The sequence below is a fragment of the Rhipicephalus microplus genome, chromosome 5 (genome assembly GCF_043290135.1).
Source record: "Rhipicephalus microplus isolate Deutch F79 chromosome 5, USDA_Rmic, whole genome shotgun sequence".
In the NCBI taxonomy this organism is placed as follows: domain Eukaryota; kingdom Metazoa; phylum Arthropoda; class Arachnida; order Ixodida; family Ixodidae; genus Rhipicephalus; species Rhipicephalus microplus.
The window spans coordinates 40,715,861-40,738,201 of record NC_134704.1 but is presented as its reverse complement, the minus strand read 5'-3'; the positions used below and the strand labels follow the sequence as shown (position 1 = coordinate 40,738,201).

General features: G+C 47.2%; 1 protein-coding gene across 3 annotated transcripts in view; it reads right to left on the bottom strand.

The window, feature by feature from the left end:
• Positions 1-12,972: 12,972 nt before the first annotated feature.
• Positions 12,973-22,341, bottom strand: part of LOC119174680 (protein FAM107B) — a 161,491-nt gene continuing 152,122 nt past the window's right edge. For all 3 annotated transcript variants that reach the window (XM_037425705.2, XM_037425703.2, XM_075895265.1), the window contains 3 exons: positions 17,237-17,483; positions 15,638-15,791; positions 12,973-13,467 (listed from right to left, as the gene is read on the bottom strand). In XM_037425705.2, the coding sequence (XP_037281602.1) occupies positions 13,354-13,467; positions 15,638-15,791; positions 17,237-17,483 (515 nt within the window). In that variant the 3' untranslated portion in view covers positions 12,973-13,353. The remainder of the gene's footprint in view (positions 13,468-15,637; positions 15,792-17,236; positions 17,484-22,341) is intronic.

Genomic DNA, 22,341 nt, shown 5'->3' with positions numbered 1-22,341 from the left:
ATATATATATATATGCCAAACGGGGCACTGCCTTAATCATTTGTTGCTCACTGCGACACATTTGTCCCATTTTTTTTTTCTTTTGAAGAAAAAATATTCCCACACAGTCCACCACACCTACTTTTCAACGCACGCTGTGGGAATGTCCAATGTATCAAGATCACATAGCGTTCTTTCCGGGTCGCCCCGCCGCGGTGTTCTAGTGGCTAAGGTACTCGGCTGCTGACCCGCATGTCACGGGTTCGATTCCCGGCTACAGCGGCTGCATTTCCGTTGGAGGCGGAAATGTTGTAGGCCCATGTGCTCAGATTTAGGTGCACGTTAAAGAACCCCAGGTGGTCGAAATTTCCGGAGCCTTCCACTACGGCGTCTCTCATAATCATATGGTGGTTTTGGGACGTTAAACCCCACATATCAATCAATCAATCAATCAATCAACTTGCAGCGCGGCTTGAGTTTGGAAGTACGGCACAATTTCGGCCGCGCAACACAAAACACTGTTGGTGTTTCATATTACTCAACACCAACAATATTATGAAACACTGTTGGTTAAAACTCACAAATCAATCAATCTTTCCGGAAGATCTGCGGGCGCGGTGGTTGGCCGCGCTGCACAGTTCAGAAACTACGGACCAACTTAGGACCGTCCAGCGAGCCTTGAAGGCAGCGCTGGCGGCCCCAGGTACGGGCCTTCCATTCGCCGTATGTTAAATGAAGTTATTTCACTATAATCTGTCACAATTGGTGGAACGCTAAGTCACTCGTATCTTACTTAAATCTTAATCGTTATCTCGAAGAAGATTAATCTTCTGTGCTTTCGAAGACTGGAAGCAGTGTTACAATGGGATGGAATTTCTATTTTTTTTTAATCACAACTTCTGAATTTTCCGCCTCTTCAGATAGAAAGAACCTACATATCAAAATGCCGGATAATTTTCTGTTTTTCTGATTTTTCAGAGAGGTGATATCATCATCCAGTCAAGACGTGTGTTTGTAAATTTTCGCAATTAGTTTACTGATAAATGCATCAAAATATATGCCGAGGCGCAATTGCCACATTCACCTGCCAGCGTAAAAGTGGATAATGACGCGCATATATATATATATATATATATATATATATATATATATATATATATATATATATATATATATATATATATATATATATATATATATATATATATATACACACACAGTTGTTGAGAACAGGGCACATATTTAGGGAAAACAGCTGTACTTAACAATTTGAACAGCCAAAGTCTCTTTTGTTGTAATGCCCCTCCTACTTGGGCCAAAATATAGGCCTGCATTATTTCTAAATAAATTAAAATAAAAAAGACAGACAAATAAAAAAGAAATGGTTGGTGTATGCAGTGAAGTGCGCTTTATAAGAACAGATCACGGCGCTGTGTCCGAAGAGGCTCAGCTGCAGGGGGTGTTTCACTGATGTGTGAAATAAGGTGCGCCCGACGTTCCTGCGGACAACGTGAGAAGTGCTTGCTCTCTGTCATTTGCCTCGGCCGTTCGATCCTAAATGCCAATGTGTGCAGGGACACGTTGGAATTTAGTGCCACGACTGTGGATGTTCCTTCAAGTTGGATGAGCGTGAACATTTGAAAAATGGAAAGGCACCTTGTAAATTCAGAAAAGTGTTCGGCGAAAATATGTGGCCTTCGAAGCAAAAAAAAAAAACCCTTCGGCAAGTCTTGTTGGCGTAAGGGGGCACGTACGGACAGACACCGCCGCTGTGCAACGCAATGATTGCTGAGTCCAAGTGGGAAAGGCCCCGGCTGTGGCGGCGCAACTATTGCTACACGTCGCTGTGCCATCCAGTGCTTGCTGGGAAGGCGTGAGAGAAAGACGCCACAGCTGGCATCGTTCCAAGGCACGGAGAGACGGATTGACTGATGGATTGATATGTGGGGTTTAACGTCCCAAAAGTACCACATGATTATTGGAGACGCCGTAGTGGAGGGCTCCGGAAATTTCGACCACCTGGGGTTCTTTAACGTGCGCCCAAATCTGAGTACACGGGTCTACAACATTTCCGCCTCCATCGGATTCGCTGCCGGGATTCGAACTCGCGACCTGCGGGCCAGCAGCCGGGTGGGCGGATAGACAGACAGACGACGAGAGTCTATGGAATTAAAGGCTTTCGCCTTGAAAATGTCCCGGAAGTTTTGTCTTCAGGTGGCATCGGGATGGCGTCTTTTCTCTCTTTTTTTTCAGTCGTTCGCCAGCGTCTGGAACGGCTCGACGAAGTTTTGCGATCACCGAAACGCGTGTTTCACGTGATATTTTTGCGAAGTCAGGATTTCTTTTTTTTTTCAATTTGTGCGATGCTCGATGTTTACTTTGCACGTTGTCATGTACACAGGACTTTTCATTTTATCGTCACGAAATATTTCAAGAAAACCTTCCCAGCAAGTGCCTTCCTTTTAATTATATTTTATCAGCTGCACAAACAGATTTTTCTGCAAGCATATGTGCAAGGCCCAGTGTCTACTATATATATACATCTCAAGGCGAAGTTCGTGCCATGATAGGTTTTAGATATAACCATGCTCGGATAGAGAAACACAATGAAAACAGAGGGAGCGGAAAACGCAGTCCACGATAGCTGGAGATTAAATTAAAAAAGCGTTATTATAATATCTGAAAAATATTGGTTGTGCTACGATGGTGTCGGCTGATAAGGGCAGAGTTGTTAGTAGGGAGAAATAATCTTTATTTACTTGACAACGCTGTTTACACCCGTAAGTGAGCATCTCCCTCGGCCCAAGCAGCCGTGACCTTTGACTGATAAACTATAGCCAAGCCCATCGGCTGTAGCTGTTCCTTGGGAATCAGGCTTGTCATCTGTGCCTCCCACTGGTTTTCTCACTGTTTGGATAGCAGTTATATGTGCATTCTTATTGCATTCAATTCCAGGCCACTTGGTACAGCGTGTTAGGCATTTCTCGAATAGTCTCCAGCCCGGACTGTCTATAAGGGCGACAGCCTTACATGCCTCATCAAACGCACTGCATTAACCGTCGGCGGCATCAACACAAGTGATAAAAATCACTATCACGAGATGACGTCACCATATGACGTCATCATGACGTCACAGATCACCAGAATTTTCGACTTGGCGGCACTATGATGTCACGTCACATGACGTGCCATCATACATATTGGAGAAATGCGCCCTTGGTCTCGCATTGGACTTGTTAAGTGCTAAGATGACGGCGACTCACACAATTTTTGTAATGCGCCGGACTTGCGAGCTGCTGCCATCGTAACGATCATACCACGCAAATTCGTTCACGTTACTGCGAAATTTCAATGAGATTAGTACCCTAGATGGCCTCAATTGTTGTCGGTAGAAGTAGGAAGCCGCCATAGTTTTCGGTTCCTCCCGGGCCGCATATATACGTCAGCAGCCTAATTTACAACTGCATTTTCAACTGGATCACGCAGTACAGCAGCTGCATTTAACATAGGGTACTATTTCCACATTGTGATGACAAGAAATGACGGATTTATTTTGTGCGCCACCAGCGATGTATTGATAGTTCAGGGTTGTGCGTTGCATGATCTGATCGCTAGTGTCCCATCTGTGTTTTGACACAATCTATTTTCTTTTTCAGAGAAGCTGTTTACGCCGTTCGTATACTTGTACATACCGATGTTTTTACATATTGCCACGAGGAATTGCTAAGGCGCAGTACAACGCAGACGTTGTTAAAAGAGGAACGCTGACGGCATCGCTACGACTCATGAAGCCCGCCGGAAGGCACGAGCCGGCCCAGCCTGTGCACGAGCTGCTACCGAGCAGCGGCAAAGAAAAGAGGAGAAGAAGAGGACGACGAGCGTTCGCTGCTTTCTCCCAGCTACTGTGTAGTTCTTTTGGCTTTGGGCACAAGTTCGCCCTTATTAAACCTTGTAAATAGGACGTCCCGGTTGTGAGGTTGTTATATCCGTTACATTTTCTGGTGGAGGAGCCTGGGTACATGATTCCGAGCCCCACGCAAGAGCGAAGTCCAAGCACTGACCAGCCGCAACCAGTGGAGCTTACACCGGTGCACCAACGAGTCAGCCGCCGTATCCGAGGAGAGTTGCCAGAATTTGGGCCACTCCCTTCTGTATCAAGGGCATCGGTGACGGAGACAAGCGCCGCCACCACCATGACGAGCCAAGTTACGCCGGCACAACTCATCGTAAGCCAACCGGTCATTCCAAAGGTGTTTCATGGTGACCCATACGAGGACGCCGAAGACTGGTTAGAGCATTTCGAGAGAGTGGGAAATCTAAATCAGTGGAACGAGGAAGGCAAGCTGCGTAACGTCTACATTGCGTTGGAAGACTCTGCACGAGTGTGGTACGAAAACCACGAGGCATCTCTGACGTCGTGGCAAGAGTTTCGGCGGCAGCTACTGAGTACGTTCGCCAACAGTGATCGCCGGGAAAGGGCGGAAGCAGCTCTCCGCACACGGATTCAACGAACGAACGAAACTGTCGCGATGTACATCGAAGACATGTCCCGCCTTTTCAAGCGAGCTGATCCTGGCATGACGGAAGACAAGAAGGTGCGCCACCTCATGCACGGGGTAAAGCAAGAATTGTTCGCGGGACTCATCCGCAATCCGCCCCGTACTGTTGCTGAGTTTCGGTCGGAAGCAACAACCATCGAAACGACGCTTCAGCAGAGAGCCCGACAGTACAACCGCGACGTAGCCGGTGCATCCGCAGGAGTCTACTCAGCAGGCGTCGTGGATAATCTTGACACATTGCGCGAGCTCGTCCGGTCTGTTGTCAGGGAAGAATTAAGGAAACTGCAGTCACCTGATGTCACCCCCGAGCTGTCTCTTGCTGAAGTTGTCCGAGATGAAATTCGACAGGCCATGCGGGAGCCGCGGAGTGATGTGCCAGCGACACGACGGGCGGTAACGTACTCCGAGGTGCTCAGGCGACCTACTCTGCACTGTTCGCCGATCGAGACACCAAGTACTTATGTGCAGACAATGCGCAGCCCGCCTGAAATCGTAGAGGCAACACGCACTCCACCTCGTGCGAGAGAGATGATGCCACGGAAGAGCGATGTGTGGCGAGATGCCACACGTAGGCCCTTGTGTTTCCACTGTGGAGAGGCTGGCCACCTGTACCGATTCTGCCGATATCGTCAAGCTGGTCTTAGGGGATTCGCCATCAATGCACCGTGTCCGCGAAACGGCGAAAGACCTTCCGAGATTGAAGAATACCTATGCTCACGTCGGGAATTTGACCCGCCTCGTCGTCATCAACCACGCTCACCATCCCCTATGCGCTACCGCTCGTCTAGCCCACGTCCCTTCCCAAGCACGTCTAGGCAGCGTTCGCCTAGCCCAAATCCGGGAAACTGAAGAGGGCGACCTGTGGAGGCGAGGCCGCTGGCGACTTGGGATATGAAGATCCTCCACTGCGGTACGAGCCTGATAACGACGACTGTTTCCAGGTAAAGGAGTGCAGTACAGAGAAAATTACTTCAGACTTGCCGTTGGTGATTGACGGACTAGAGCTCAATGCTTTGATCGATACTGGTGCGGATTATTCTGTGATAAGTTACGAATTAGCGAAGCGACTCAAGAAAGTTCTGACCGAATGGGGTGGACCTCAAGTACGTACTGCAGGTGGTCACCTCATAACCCCTTCCGGCCGATGTACCGCAAGGGTCATGATACGGGGCTTCACTTACGTCGGTGACTTTGTCGTCCTACCTGTGTGCTCGAGGGAAGTGATACTGGGAATGGATTTCCTACAAGCTAATGGTGCGATTATCAATTTACAGAGGTCGAGCGTGTCCTTTTCGACGGAGCAAGCTTTAAAGGTAGCACGATCAGATGAACGATGTACCACTCCACTGCGCGTCGTCGACGATGATGTGACTGTACCGCCACGGAGCAGTATAATGGTTCTCGTGCATAATGATGCATTCAGCGACTACGAGGGTGTGGCGGAGAGCAACGTGGATGTTTTCTTGAAAAGAGGCGTTTGTGTGGCACGAGGGATTATCCAGCTGCGAAACGGGTGCACAGACATCCTCTTGACGAATTTCGGTAACGAATTCCAGCACATCGCAAAAGGGACGGCAATAGCGTTTCTTCATGAGTTCTGTGAAGTGACAGAAATATGCAGTCTTGAAACGACGTCACCGAATGTGAAACTTCCATCTGATGCCTGCGACACAATATACGTAAATCCTAATCTTTCAGAGATTCAACGTCAACAGCTATACGACCTCGTGCGGGAATTTGGCAGCTGTTTCTCCAACAGTTCAAAGGTACGGCGCACGAGCATTACAAAACACAGGATCATAACGGACGAGACAACCAGGCCGGTATGCCGGCACCCGTATCGTGTTTCCCCTAAGGAAAGGGAAGTCATCAAGAAGCAGGTACGAGAAATGCTTGAAGATGATGTTATCCAGCCTTCTAACAGCCCGTGGTCATCTCCCGTGGTGCTTGTCAAGAAGAAGGATAACACGCTACGGTTTTGTGTCGACTACAGGAAACTGAATGCTGTGACTAAACGGGATGTATATCCCCTTCCACGCATCGACGACACGTTAGATCGACTTCGGTGTGCCAAGTTCTTCTCATCACTAGATCTGAAAAGTGGATACTGGCAAATCGAGGTTGATGAACGTGATCGCGAAAAGACTGCTTTTGTTACCCCGGACGGACTTTACGAATTTAAGGCTCTCCCGTTTGGTCTCTGTTGTGCGCCGGCAACGTTCCAACGCATGATGGACACTGTGCTTTCCGGATTGAAGTGGCAGTGTTGCCTAGTGTACCTAGACGACGTGGTCATCTTCGCGGCTACATTTGAGGAGCACATCAAGCGCCTTCGGTCAGTGTTAGAGGCAATCCGTTCGGCAGATTTGACAATCAAGCCAGAGAAGTGCCGATTAGGTTTCGAAGAGCTTCGTTTTCTTGGGCATGTCGTCAGCGCCCAAGGTGTTCGCCCTGATCCTGATAAGACGACCGCCGTCGCAAGGTTTCCGGTGCCAACAGACAAAAAGTCAGTACGGAGATTTCTAGGTCTATGTGCGTACTATAGACGATTTGTGAGAAATTTTTCAAAGATCGCAGAACCCTTAACGAGACTTACGAAAGAAGATGTGCCTTTCCAGTGGCAAAACGAGCAACAAAGCGCCTTCAACGAATTGAGAAAGAGGTTAGAAAACCCCCCGATTCTTTCTCACTTTGATGAGACAGCCGACACGGAAATACACACAGATGCCAGTAACATCGGCCTTGGATGCGTTCTAATACAGTGGCAGAAAGGTGAAGAAAAAGTGATAGCTTATGCCAGTCGGACTCTAACAAAAGCAGAGACAAACTATTCGGCCACGGAAAAAGAATGCCTTGCCGTCATCTGGGCCATCAGTAAATTTCGGCCGTACCTATATGGTAGACCATTCAAGGCAGTCAGCGATCACCATGCGCTTTGCTGGCTGGCGAACATAAAGGAACCATCCGGACGACTAGCAAGGTGGAGCCTCAGACTGCAAGAATACGATATAACCGTGGTATACCGATCTGGCAAAAAACATACCGATGCCGACTGTTTGTCACGGGCTCCTACAGACACACCACCATCAGAAGAAGACGACTTTCCGTTCGTAGGAATTGTCGAGACCACTCAAATAGCCGAACTCCAACGTACAGACAAAGAATTACTCCCGCTTATCGAACACCTGCAAGGAATTGACGTACAAGTACCCCGTATATTTTCTCGAAGCCTCGCATCGTTCTGCCTCCGAGGAAACGTTCTCTACAAGAGAAACTTCAAGCCCAACCGCGAAAAGTTCCTGCTTGTCGTTCCAGCAACTATGCGACAAGAAATACTTCGAGCGTGTCACGATGAGCCCACATCTGGACATTTGGGTGTGACGCGAACGCTTGCAAGGATCAGTCTCCATTATTATTGGCCCAAGCTACTAGCTTCAGTGCAACACTACGTCAAAACATGCCGCGAGTGCCAAAGACGAAAAACACCAAGTTCTAAACCAGCGGGCCTTCTACAACCTATAGATCCACCGAAAGCGCCTTTCCGCCAAGTTGGAATGGACCTCCTTGGACCCTTCCCGACATCTTTACTCGGCAAGAAATGGATCGTTGTGGCCACTGATTATTTAACTAGATACGCCGAAACAGACTCTTTGGAACGAGGAACGGCAGCAGAAGTGGCCCAATTCTTCGTACACAAAATAGTCCTGCGACATGGCGCTCCAACGGTTGTAATCACCGATCGCGGAACGGCTTTCACGGCGCAACTTTTGAAGTGCCTGCTCAACATGACTCACACTGTTCATAGGAAAACCACTGCATATCATCCTCAATGCAATGGCCTGACCGAACGCCTTAACAGAACTCTAGCGGACATGATATCCATGTATGTGGATGTCGAGCACAAAAAGTGGGACGAAATTTTACCATACGTCACTTTCGCCTACAATACGGCTGTGCAAGAGACCACCAAAATCACCCCATTTGAACTAGTTTACGGTCGTGCTGTTACCACAACACTGGATGCTATGTTACCAATAGACCAAGATGACTACCCCCCCGATCTTGACGACTTTCTACAAAGAGCGGAAGAAGCCCGCCAGTTAGCAAGATACCGAATACGCCACCAACACCGCATCGATGCCGACCGCTACAACCGAGGAAGACTTGACACGCGATATGACGTTGGCGACAAAGTGTGGATATGGACTCCAGTACGACGACGAGGCCTCTCCGAAAAACTCATTTCCCGGTATTTTGGCCCCTACGAGATCGTACAGCGACACAATGACCTCGTCTACGAAGTCAAGCCTGCAGGCCACCTGCATTCGAGGCGACGCAATCCCACGGAGCGTGTACACATTGTACGGATGAAACCGTACTACGACCGATTCCAAACCTAGCCACCCCAATCCCTTGACGTACTGCAACCTCATTTTTACAAACTTGTACACACAAAAAAAAAAAAAAAAAAAGTACTGAACAGCCTCATCGCAAGCATCGGGGCGATGCCGCTTGAGAGGGGGGATAATGCCACGAGGAATTGCTAAGGCGCAGTACAACGCAGACGTTGTTAAAAGAGGAACGCTGACGGCATCGCTACGACTCATGAAGCCCGCCGGAAGGCACGAGCCGGCCCAGCCTGTGCACGAGCTGCTACCGAGCAGCGGCAAAGAAAAGAGGAGAAGAAGAGGACGACGAGCGTTCGCTGCTTTCTCCCAGCTACTGTGTAGTTCTTTTGGCTTTGGGCACAAGTTCGCCCTTATTAAACCTTGTAAATAGGACGTCCCGGTTGTGAGGTTGTTATATCCGTTACAATATAAAAACATCAGCACGTACAAGTGCGAACAAAAGAACACTATCACCATGAATGGGTACGTGCCACAGAATATGGCAAGTGCTACTTAACTAACCGATGGTGCGCTAAATATGAAGGCGGTAACCACTATTTAGGATTCCTAGACAGATATAACTAGTAAACCAGTACTTGAGAAAAGCGTTGAAAAACAATCGGGATTAATCCAGTCGTAAACACCGAGGCAACAGCCTCGGCGGTACGTACAGCGAAAGATTAGGGAACGGGAAATGCGGTGTCGGCCGCGAGAATACCTCGAAGCGATGGAAGCTTTGCTCGAACGACACGCCCGAACACCTATGGGAGGCAGGGGCGTAGCCAGACATTTTTTTTTTTTTTTTTGGGGGGGGGGGGGGCACTTCCTTTAAATGGTCGTTTGTCGCTCTCTATGCAATTGCGAAAAAAACATATCGGGGGGGGGGGGTGAGGGGGAGGAGGCACGAGCCCGGTGTGGCACCCCCTAGCTACGCCCCTGTTGGGAGTTGCGAACCATTGGTTTCAGCGCGAGTTTCCTTTTGTGGAGTTTGGACAGGTATGTCGCGTCTGTGGCTTAACTACAACCAGTTCTGCGCTGAGAGGCAACCTAGATACAATCTAGAGGCACCTAGCTAAAGCCTAGGAGCAAGCTAGAAGCACCGAATAAGCAACCTAGAATCACCTATAGCTGTGGCCTACAGCTACAACCTAGAAGAAACGATATTAGATTTCAGAATCGGCTAGCTTCGCTGTTTCAAGGCCTGCGCAGCTTACTGCAAGTTTCGCCATCTTTTTTCTCTCTCTACAGCATTCCTCTGTAGAAACCGGCACTATAAAAGATGAACGTATGAAGAAACAAAATGAACCTCGGTGTACATGCTATAATTAAATATAAATGCCATTCGGCAAATATTCCGAGTCATGATGCGTACAGATGTTGGAAAGCACGTTGTTATCTTGGGATCTCCAGCTACTGGCCAAGAAGCACAAACGTTACGCTGCAGAAGCGTGCTGAAAATTCGAGGGCAGACGCAAGGACAGCAGTCTCCAGAAAAACATGGATACACCACGATCGTGAAACTCAAAAGAAAAAATTATTGCAGGCTTTAGGAATTCGAGCTTTGATTTTTGAAACAAATATACTTTCTTTGTGCGCAGGCAACGTTTGAGAAGGAAGAAAAAGCAGAGAGATAGGACAGAGTACACTGTCCTATCTCTCTGCTCTTTTTTCCTTCTCAAACGTTCCCTGCGCACTAAAAAGTATATTCCTTTCAAAAATGCAATACCAACCAGCCTAAATAGCCACTTTCAAGCTCTGACCTTAAGAATAGGCGTGTGAGGCAGTACATTTATCACAAATAATGATTGTTCGTGTTTTATGTTCCAAAACCACAATATTATTATGGCAGACGCCATAGTAGAGGGCTCCGGAAGTTTTGGCCTCCTGGGGTTCCTAAACGTTCGCCTAAACCTAACCACACAGACCCATAACATTCAGCCTCCATCAAAATGCGGCTGCAGCGGCCAGGATTCGATCCTGATACCTTCGAGTCGATACAGCACACAGGGATCTTCTGTACCACTTGCAAGAGCAAGAATTTGGGTGAGTTGTACAGAGTTGGCACAAAGCGATTTACATTTCAATCATGCTTGTCTAATGTGTCCTCTGCAGTATGCATGTTTGCGTACTTCTTATGACAAATTCATCCCCTGCACATTCATGAGCAAACGTATACGGACCATTGCCGTCCCCATACGCTTGTATTGTCATCATGTAGAGGCAAACAGTCTGTTTTCGACAGCATTTCTCTGACAAATTCCGCCAGTGTAATGCTCTGGACAGCTATGTTCTCGACGACAGACTGCTCACGACTAAACGGCGTTGTGTATAGCGATTTAGACGGCTGTACAAGTTGTCTCAACACATTTATAGAAGGAAGCATGCTCCAAAACAGCAGACGTAAGGCAGAAATCAAAGTAATATCAGCATTCAATACCACGAAAGGCACTCCGAGAGATGGATGAAATCAGAAGGAAACCGGCAGGCCGGATGTATTAGTCTTCTTTCACACGTACATCCGGTTGCTCTGGCTTCCGCGTTGACGTCATTGCTGCAGCTTTACGATCATGTTGCCGAGTGTGCCGCGTGATCACCGCGACTGCATCACACTGTGGCAAGTCAGGCAGCTGTTTCCAGCATTACTCGAGCAACGCCCTTTTACGTTCGGTGGCGGCCCCATAATGTGAGAAATACACTGCAGTCCAATCAAGTGATATTTTCAAACATGGTCCTACAAATCAACTATGCCTACTTCAAAGCATTGAGTTTCCTACTATATGCTTCAAAGCCGCCGTTTAGTCTCTTTTTGTCAACATCAATTTGTTTTAAAGGGCCTCTAAAACCACCCCCGAGTTTAAGGACGAGGCAGTAGTTTCTTTCACGCCTTCACTATAACCCTTCCTACAAGCACTAACTCCTCTTCGCCAATAATTTCTTTATAGTACACCCAAAATCTCAGCACTAAGAGTTGAGATAGTTAGGATTTCGCGCCTTTCGAACACACGGTGCTTTTTGCGCAGTCGCAAGCCCAGAACGAGCGCGCGATAGTCGCGCAATACAAGGCAGAATGCGCATTCCACTGCACGGTAAAGCAAAGTACGAAACAATTCACAACAGATGTCTTTTGTTTATTGACTAACGGGGAGCTTACTTCATCCTCACGCAATGCCAACAAATTGCTGATGTCACGAATTGCGCAGTCGGAACGGTAAACGCCGGGAGAGAATAAAGTATGTCTTTTCTGTATTTTCAGAGGCTAACGATTGACGAGCGTCCGCTTCAACTGTCACGCTACTGTTCCAAGATACACCCACAGATGGCACAACCGCCAACGGTAAGTAGCATATACAATAACTCTGCAGTACCTGCGCAGCGAATGGAAGAATGGGTGGCTCGAGTACGAACAGGGCCTAATGTCACTGTGGCAAAGGCTACAGTGTATCTCTATCACACAAGTCCCACAATCTCCTACACCCACACAAAACATCACAGAATATCACAAGGAAGAACCGCAGCTTCACTGTTTCTGGAGATTTTACACTGGATAGAACTAAGGTAAGCTGTCTTTTGCATTGACTGATGCAACTCCTGTGATCCCAATCTTTACGGTACCTCGAGTAAATATACAAATAATACATTTTAGATATTGCGAATGCTGTTTTCCAAGAACGCATGCCTAATTTGTGCGGCAGTCAATAACATAATAAGCGCAAAGGTGATAAGACCAAGACCACGATTCGCTATCGGTTAATTCCTGAAGCTTTCAATAAATAAGGGAACCAACCCGTGTTACCCTTAGAAGCGCAAATTAGTTTCACAAACATTAAAAAAGGGGATGGTTCTAAATGTGGCTCTGGGAGTGTGGGAATAACCTGGGAGTATATTTCGACTAGATTGTTCTTTCGTCATCCTTTTGAGCAGATGCTGTTTCAGATTGAGTCATATGAGAAAACGTGAGAAACCTTGGACTCTTGTTTATTGTGACGCAATAAAAAAAATACTCTCGAGTGACAAATAATGAAGTGAGGGACTGCAAAGACAACTGGTTCAGAGAAATCTCCAAGATTCTCTTTAATGGTACTCATGAAACACACTAGTCAACAGCATCATTTTTTTTTCTCATCAGGTTCAAAAAGGCGTAACACCTACGGTAGTGACTGCAAGCATTTAGTAACACCACACAGCGGCCTGCGATGTAGCTATGCATCGCGTCTCTCAAAGCTCTTCCTATGACAAAGGCTCGTCAAGCACAAAAATAGACTCGCAGAGGGCCTTTCTCAGGCCATCTGCTCTCGCATGTCTGTTAATAAGGACCAGGGATAAAGGAAGGCAAACGAAAAAAAAACTGGGGACTATGTACATGGGTGGTCTCTTTCGACGAGATATGACATCGGCAGCAGCGGTTGCTGAAGGACAGGCCAATGCAACTACGACTTGGAGTCAACGGGCAATGTGTGGGAACAGACTCGTGCGTGCACCCGCAGGAACTCTGACTCTTCAGAGCTGGGCAGGTCAGTCTTTATCACTTCTGTCTCTTCGTGCTGCAAGAGGTAATGAAATACAAATGAGGAACACGTTCAGGAAAAGACGAAAGCTTGAAGTTATGAAATATTCTTTAACACAAGTTGCTGTCAGAGCCAACGCTTCAACAACCAATCTCTTGTTCAAAGTTATAGCCTTGAAGAAAGGACCACTTATGAAAATGTTGGCTCCAGCAACAACCTATGTTCAAAAATTTTTCATGTTTTGATGGGGAATGAAAGAATACGACCTTCACAAAAATGATTACAAATGTCACTTGGTGACGCACAAACGTTATTTGACCAATAGTTCAACAACTGAAAGCAGCGAAGAGTATATTAAATGCACTTATTGGATTACTCTGGATTAACTTTGGCAACATGTTTCTTTTTCAAACATTTGCACTGCAGTACAAGAACACTTTTGCACTGTGCTCTCACTGGAATGCAGGGTCATCGAGCTGGAAACCAAACCCGAAGCCTTTTGCTAGACAACGAATTACCACAGGCTCCAGAGTCCTTCACGCAATGTGCCCAACCATGTTCTCTAAATATGTTTTACATTTGCATTCTATCAACCAGGCACGCGCAGCCATATTCCATTTTTTTGTGTCAATGCACACACAGAATTGGTGTAAAATTGCGCTTAGATCAGTGTGTAGCATTTTGTTTTCTCCATATTAAAACATTCACACTAACACTGCTGCATACAATATCGCACCCTCCTCTTTCAAGAAAGCCTGCTTCACCGCAAGCTACATCCTACTGCAGTGAAGCTAGCCTCACAGGAGGCAGTGAGCCGCGGGTTGTGCTGCAATGCTCATAAGGTACGGTCGTTTCGAGGAGCCTTCGCTCATCGCTCGTAGCAAACCTAGTTTTCCTACTTTTATTTCAAGACACGTGACCGTTTTGCTTAAACAGAACACGCTAAGTTGGGAGCACCGCACAGTGCAGAACAATCCGATCTCGGATAGCAATGTGTAAAGAAGCTACACATCCATAAAACACATCACTGCTCCCTAAGGGGCACTAGGCGTGTTTTGTACGCAACTGGCACCGGACACCGCAAAATCAAGGGTGTGAAATTTACAGCTCAACCATGAAAGTTAATCTATCTGGTCTAAGCTGCCAGTAGCACCGTTCTTCGTTGCCAATGAGTTCTGCCGAATCCCACAAGGTGGCGGAAGGGTTATGAAATTGGTAATTGACAACCGTTCGTTTGTAAAGCCAAGCAATTTATTTGTAGAGCCAAGAAACCCGAACGGATTTTTCAGAAATAGCCGCTTAGTTGAAAAGAAATCGGTCCCGGTCCAGGGATCAAACCCGGGACCAAAGATTTGATGGGGTAGTGGCTCTACCAACTGAGATAAGGATGGTAACAGCGCGCGGGCTAATTAGTCAAGAGCTCGAACGACAATTGTTGGTGTTTTAAATACCTGGACCACAATATGATCCCGAGGGATGTAGTTGCGTTGGGCAATTTTGACCATCAGGCGTTTAACGCGCGTTTAAATATATGAACATGGGCTTCTGGCATGTCACCTCCGTTTAAAATGCAGCCGCCGCGGCCGGAATTCGAGCCGTGACCTTCGAGTCAGCGGTCGAGGACCGTAAACACTAGACCACCTTGGCTGGTTAACGGCTCGAAGCACATAGTCACGGATTACTGCAAATGAGTTCTGCTATATACCGCGAGTAACTGATAACCACCCACTTGTGGCATGCTCCGATCCAGAGTTCGATCACCGTACCAGGACGTATTACGTTCAATCGCCGGATCTTAGTACGTGGACTTGCGTCATTTTCGTACTTTTGCTTCCCTTTGGCTTTGCGCGGCTTAGAGCTGCTTCATTACGAAACGAAAAACTGCAAATGTTCGACAGTTGCACTTCACCACCATAACCTTTTCAACACACACACCAATGCAAATCGGTTTACGTAGTTGGTAAACGCAAGCAGAAAGACCAGGCAAAATCCATGTACTACCCATAACTCCCGCGGTCGTCGAACGATCGCAGCGCCAGAGTCCCCTCTCGTTAATTTTTGGGAAACTCCACGAAATAAATGACATCAGAGAGTTACGAGAGCACACACGATCGAGCTAGACCGATCCAGCATTTGCCCCTTAGTGCCGATTTTGACGCCGATGCACAGTCAAACCGTGTCAGGAGCAGCAGTAATGGACGCATACCAGCTTGAGCTTGTTGGCCTGCTCCTCGAGTCGCTTCTCGAGCGCCGTGCGCCCCTTCACTCGCTCCTCTTCCAACTCTTTCCGGCGCTGCTCGTCCTTCATCTTCTCCATGGCCCTCTGGAGTTCGCTCTTCTGGCCGAGCACGCTCTTGCCCCTGCACAACACACCGAGCATGAGTCACGACAGGAATCGTATTGCTTTGTGCCTTCACCGTGTAATGAAAATAAAATTAGTGTTATTTTTTGCTTTATTACGATGCGAGTTGTTAGGAATATTCATCTTTGTACCCCAATTAGTGACAATATTTTTATGCCATTTGCTTTATATTCCTTGTTTTTTTATTGTTGCGCATGCCCTTCCCCCCTGAAATGTACTTTGTACACTGAAGGTAAAATAAATAAATAAATAAATAAATAAATAAATAAATAAGCATATCGTCGCTGCGTGGCAACTGGACGGATGGGTGAACTTTTGATTTTTATCTCGTACAGTGCTAGTAAGAGCAAGGCCAAAGCTAAGTCACGCAACATTTTAATGCCATTTCTGTTTCGACAGATGTCAAAGTAAAAGCACATTCGGCCACCAGCTCCGTATGATGCACTGTTACAGACAACAAAGCCTATTCCAACTTGCGCACTTCTCTAATATTTCGTCTGTGCGCTAACAACGCTACTGAATGGGCGAGAGATATACGCTGTAGATATACACTTTCGTAAGCTAGCGGCTCGGTAAGTACTGCCCAGTATTGGACAATGAAAGCACGGCGACGCCACGTACTCGCGTATTTCTGACGTGACGTTGTTAGTTATGCACTAACCATTTAATTATTTTACGTACGTGTCGAAACATTCTGCTTTGGAGTATATACGATAACACGTGCACAACAACAACAACAACAACAACAACAACAACAACAACAACAACAATAATAATAATAATAGTTTCCGATCCAAAAGCACGACAAGGTTATGAGAGACGCCATAGCGGAGGACTCTGGAGGTTTCGGCGATCTGGTGTTCCTCAACGTGCACTGATATCGCCTGTACCATTTCGCCTTCATCAAAATGCGACCGCCGCGGTCTTCGGGTCAGCAGCCTAGCACCCCTTGCCACCGATCCACCGTGGCGGACAAGAAAGGAAAAGTGCATAGCAATACTCGTAAGGCTCAATGCGCAACGTATCAGAACACCGAAAAAGCCAGCGTGAGTTCTACAGAGCCACTCCGCCAAGTTTTGCTCTCATGTTGCCACTTTTTGCGTCATAATTACGCCACGACGAATCCTCCTATAAAACAGGTTAGTAGAAGAGTGGTAATAGCAGGTCGTTTATAGCGTTCCGACGGTACTTTCAGATTCTGGAAGACAGGTTTTTTTGCAGCACATACAGAATATCACGTCTATATAAAATTTAAGTCTACACTTATACTGCAAGAACTGCAAGCCTGTAAAATGTCATGTCTGCCTTTCTCTTGTGCCAATGCATGTGGTTCAACGGGAAGGTTGAGGAACTCCGTTTTAACGCGGCATATACGACAAAACGTCACGCCTGCACTCCTCTCGTGATACGATGCGTACCATATACCCAAGAGAACCGACTCACATCTTCTGGTTGAAGAGCAGCTCCCTGTGCAGGCTCTTTCGCTCGGCCGACTCGGCACACGGGTTGGGCAGCTTGCGGGGCACGATGAGGCCCTCGTCGTTCACGTGCGCCAACTGGGCCTCGTTGTGGTGAGGGTGGGCGGCCGCCATGCCGGGCATCCTCACGGGGGGTCGCCGCCGCTGTTGCTCGCGCTCGTCCTCGGAGTCGCTGTAGTCCGGCTCAGGGATCATAGCCGGGAAGAACAAGTCTGCACGAAGCAAGAAAAATCAACGAGCACCGTTAACTGCACGTCACAACACTGTAGCGATCTATACGTCTTGCATATGAGAGCCACTCGTAACGCTATAGCCATAGTAAATGGTCTAGCATAGGGCGCACTATTAGAGAGCTGAGAAGTGTTTTGTAGAAGCGAGTAAACAGGGCTCGGGTGACGTAACAGCCGAAAGGCATTCTGGTCCACTCAGAACACTCTAAAAATCCGAGCAACTGAGCACGGGAAGATAGTGCACGTGGTGCTTATTACCTTGACTGTAATTTACAGAGTCTCACCTGGTCAGGTACAACCATCTAACAATAGCTATATCACTTCAAGCTCGTCACAGAATGTCCTAATCGCTGTATTAGCTGGAAAATTATCTAGCAACTCCACTATGTTGCATACCCGAGATAGATGACAACGAAAAGCTGGGACAAGCCGTGCGAGTAAACTATACGCACGTCAAGTCCACGAGTTTGTCGTTAACTGTAACATAGTCCCGAGCGTCGCGAACGCTCGGGTTTACCTTAAACGATATTCTAATTTTTGCTTAGCTCGGTGACACAGCGCATGCATGTGTACACCGATGAGGTGCAGCACAGCCTCGGGTTAATTTTACCAGCTTCGCATGGTATGTATATCGCCTCATTTTCAATGTTTTTCAACGCGTTACACATGAACGGAGTAATGAGGAGAAACTGTATAGTGCTGTGAAACGATTGTGTCTTGTTTCATTTCTCGTGCATTGTCTGTTGTGCGCGGCCCAATAATATATAAGCAAAGAGTGCCTGGCAATAGCCCTATCACCTATGCAAAGTTTAGCAGTAACGTGAACAAACAATAAGAAATTGTACAATAGAAAGCGCATGCCTCGTGTGGGGGTAACAAAAGTAACAAAAAATCATTTGAGCGATATAAGCGAATGCACGAGCTCAACCCTGATAAGGGAGGGCTCGTCGGTCGGGCAATCAAACCGCATAACCCCATTGACCCCGCACTTGGGCTCCAGGACGATGACGGAAAACATGCGTTAGTTCTAGAATATGACATGATCTGTTGCACGTATAGCTATACGACCGATTCTCGACGCATTCGTGATTCATTTCGAAGCCGAAGCTCTGATTCAGTTTCGGGAGGGAATAGGACGCAGTGGTTTGTTTACAGAGACAAAGCCGAGACTAAAGGTGAGAGAGAGAGAGAGAGAGAAATGTTGTAACCACGCACTAGTAAAGATGACGTCTTCTTAGCATTTTTCTGTTTTCTCTTTGCATAACCACGTCACTATAGTTACGGTAAAGGCGAACTTCCGATGGCCGGTAGCAGCGCGGAACCGGAAAAACGGCGCCATAAAGAGGAGGTGACCCAGGAAGAGGCGACACCTACCGGCTGCGCACAATGCGAAGCGTCATGCGCCGCTGGCGAAACGAGTACGTCGCCCCCGGGAGACACTCGCAAAACAACGCTCGCGCAAGAAAAAAAAACAAAACAAAACAGAACCGTTACATGCACGCCTGCGTGGTGCGTCTACCAACAGATGGCGTAACCGAAACAAAAACAGCTGCTGGCAGTTCGCTTCGCTCACCTTTCAATTCTTGGGAGTACTCTTTATTTATTTATTTATTTACAGGACCATTAAACAAACGCCGCGGCAAACTTCACACGAAAGAATACGACAAAGCAATGAACGCTAAGCAAGCGACGCGAGCGCATTATACACCTCATTGTGCACTACAGTAGCCCAGTGGTAAAGCATAGGACGCCTTATTCGAAGGTCGCAGGTTCGGATCCTGCCGGTGGCAAGTTATCTTTCGTCCACTTTCCTTCCTTCTCATTTACGTCACAAATAGTGCTGATAACATCCCCTGTACTTTCCTTGGCATTTTGGCATCAGTGTTTGTTAGTTATCATTAATATTGTGCCTAACAAAAAAAAAATGAGCCCTTAAATATACACTTAAATATGAGTCCTTAAATATACACTTATTTTATTCACTACAGTGACAGTGAGTGGAGCGATGAGGGGAGGGGCGGATTAGAACACTCGACCTCTCCCCAGCCTAAATTTTACACCCACGAACATACAGAAAGGGAGGCCGAACATCCTTCATCCCTGGTACGCCACAACAAACATGGAATCGCATGAGCGCAATTAAATACGAGAGCGCATCGAAGCGCCGCCATCGTCGCAAGTCGTCCCTATCAGCGCCTCTTCGGGACAGCGGCGTCGTCTTCTCACATTCGGCGCAACTTTTTACGTTTACGGCAATAATACTGGTTGTAGTTTTTATAAACCGAAACTATGATATAACAATGACAGACGCCGCAGTGAAGGGCTACGGAAATTTCGACCACCCGGGCTCCTTGAACGCGCACCTTAAAGTTAAACATACGCAGCAGCCGGGACTCCATCCCGCCACCCTTTACGTTTACGAAAGAACAAATAAATGAAAAAAAAACTTGAAAATTGGCAAGGTTTTGCAGCAGTACGAAAAAGAAAAGTTTTCTGAGTACTCTCGGGCCCGATATCAAGCATCACAAATTGACAAACGGAACAGCCAACGACCCACGCTATGGCAAAGCTCTGTGACGGCGAAATCGAGTAAAAACGAACATGTTGTCCCGTTTTCGCACAGTCATACTATTAGACATTCCTGGTTAACGATAACCAATATCTGGGGTTTAACGTTCCAAAAACCACGATGTGATGATGAGGAACGCCGTAGTAAATGGCTCCGGAAATTTCGAACATCTGGTGTTCTTTAGCGTCCACTGACATCCACTGACAGTACACGAGCCTCGAGCAGGTCGAATGCGACCACCGGGATCGCACCCGCGACCTTTAGGTGAGCAGCCGAGCACCGTAACAAGCTACAACACCACGGCAGACTCTCATTGAACGATAAAAGATTTACTCTCAACGAAATATTCCGCGTACGGCACAAAAACTATAGCTTCGACATAGCTAGCGTCAAACAGAGTGATATGGGGGGGGGGGGGGGGTGATGCTTACTGCGGAAACACCTCACAATGCGTTCGCAGGCGCACAGCCTTCCGCACAAGCCGTGCCTTCCCTTGAACAGGCCGAAGAAATGAAGCCTCATGACTGCTGCGCTCGACTCGTGTTCTGGCGCAACCGCTGCTGCGCACCACGCACAATAACCACCTCGCATGCACAAGCCGCGTAAACGGAGTTCCCACGACGTTGACAGGGAAGGCGCACAACCGGGATCACAAGAACGGCAAGTCGATGATAACGATGATGGTGGCCTCACGAAACAAGACACGTACCCACACTAGGAAGTTAGGACACAGATCGAACGTTTGCAGGCGCTGATAACTGCGGCTACAGTGAAGCCGGACTAGGTTAACGGATGAATATATATATATATATATATATGGGAACAAAAAGTCACACGGTTCCATAAGCATTTGCCTAAGACCACCACATGAAGGCAAAAACTACCCATTTCTCTTTAATAGATTGTATTGGTTTGTGGTATACGTCGTTGAAGGAAAACTACAGAAAGGAAACAATTCTGATTGCTCGCTCTCTAGTGTGTTCGCTTATTGGATATTTACATTCTGATTTGCATTTTCTTCCTCTCTTGATACATCGTCGTCATATAGGTCGTTGTTTTTCTCTGCACATGGCTCATACCACTGATTCTTGGCGCACCGAGCTCTTCTTCTTAGTCAGCTGGCGATAAAAAATGATCCGTTATCATCATCATCACATCAAAATCAGCGAGAGATCCCCCTGAGTAGGTATACGTGCCAATCATCCAAGAACCATCATCACCAGACTCTACACTACAAACTGATCCGTGACACAGACATCACGTACATTATTTCTTACCTGTGCACCGTGCTAACGAAATACGTTGTGTTCAAACTATGCATGCGAGCAAGGAAAACAGTTACAGAAACATAGCAACTTAACACAGATGAAGACAAAAATGAGGCTGTCATACATTCAAGGAATTCTTCTGCACTTTTCACCTTTTTTTTCTAAAGGAAAATTATTACTGCTTTTTAAAACTAATTTCTCTCTTTTTTATCAAGCGTTGTGTAAAAATTTCTCTTGTAAGATAGAGTGTGGCCACTCCCCCTTGTGGGTATGAGCCAATATCTAGGAGGCAAGACAAGACAAGACACCGTGCAAAGGCCAACTAAACTGGAATCTCAGCTTAGTCGCACTTCATAAATGAAGTCAGCCACTCGTCCTCCGCGACCTGTCCGCTTCACTAATCTATACTAAGAAAGAAAAGCGCCGCCGTGCAGGAAGGGAACGTCGGTGCAGGAGACGTTCGCGTGGTAGAAGCCTATCGAGTGGGCAGGGAGCCCCGAGCCAAATATAGCGTCCCGCCGACGGTCAGAGGTCGTTCGAAGGGGCAGGTGATAACGCTGGCGGCTGCCGTATAGCTAGCCAGCGCGCCGTCGTATGAAACGTCCCGGCGTCCAGGGCGTGTCCCCTATCCAAACGACCGGACACATTTGACCGCGGGCATTGCGGATTTGCGGGACACCGAGTGGACCTTGAGCCGATTACGGCCGATTCGTTTTGTCACCCGCGCACCCCCAACACCGAACTATCAAATGACTCAGCCTGCAGATAATCAGGCCAAGGAAAGCTAGCCGACATTTGTCGTCTTTTGTTTTTACTGTAGTGCAGTACTTATGAAGCAAAGTGAAATTAATTGAGGACGAACGAATAATAACCCTTTCATTTGGTAGGATGCGAAGCTCCAGAACTTTCGCGTTCAACAAAAATCACCCTTTACTGAGGGGGTGGGCGATTTAACGCGTCTAACTTAACAATTTCAATTCACTTCGGAACAACTGTACTGCGG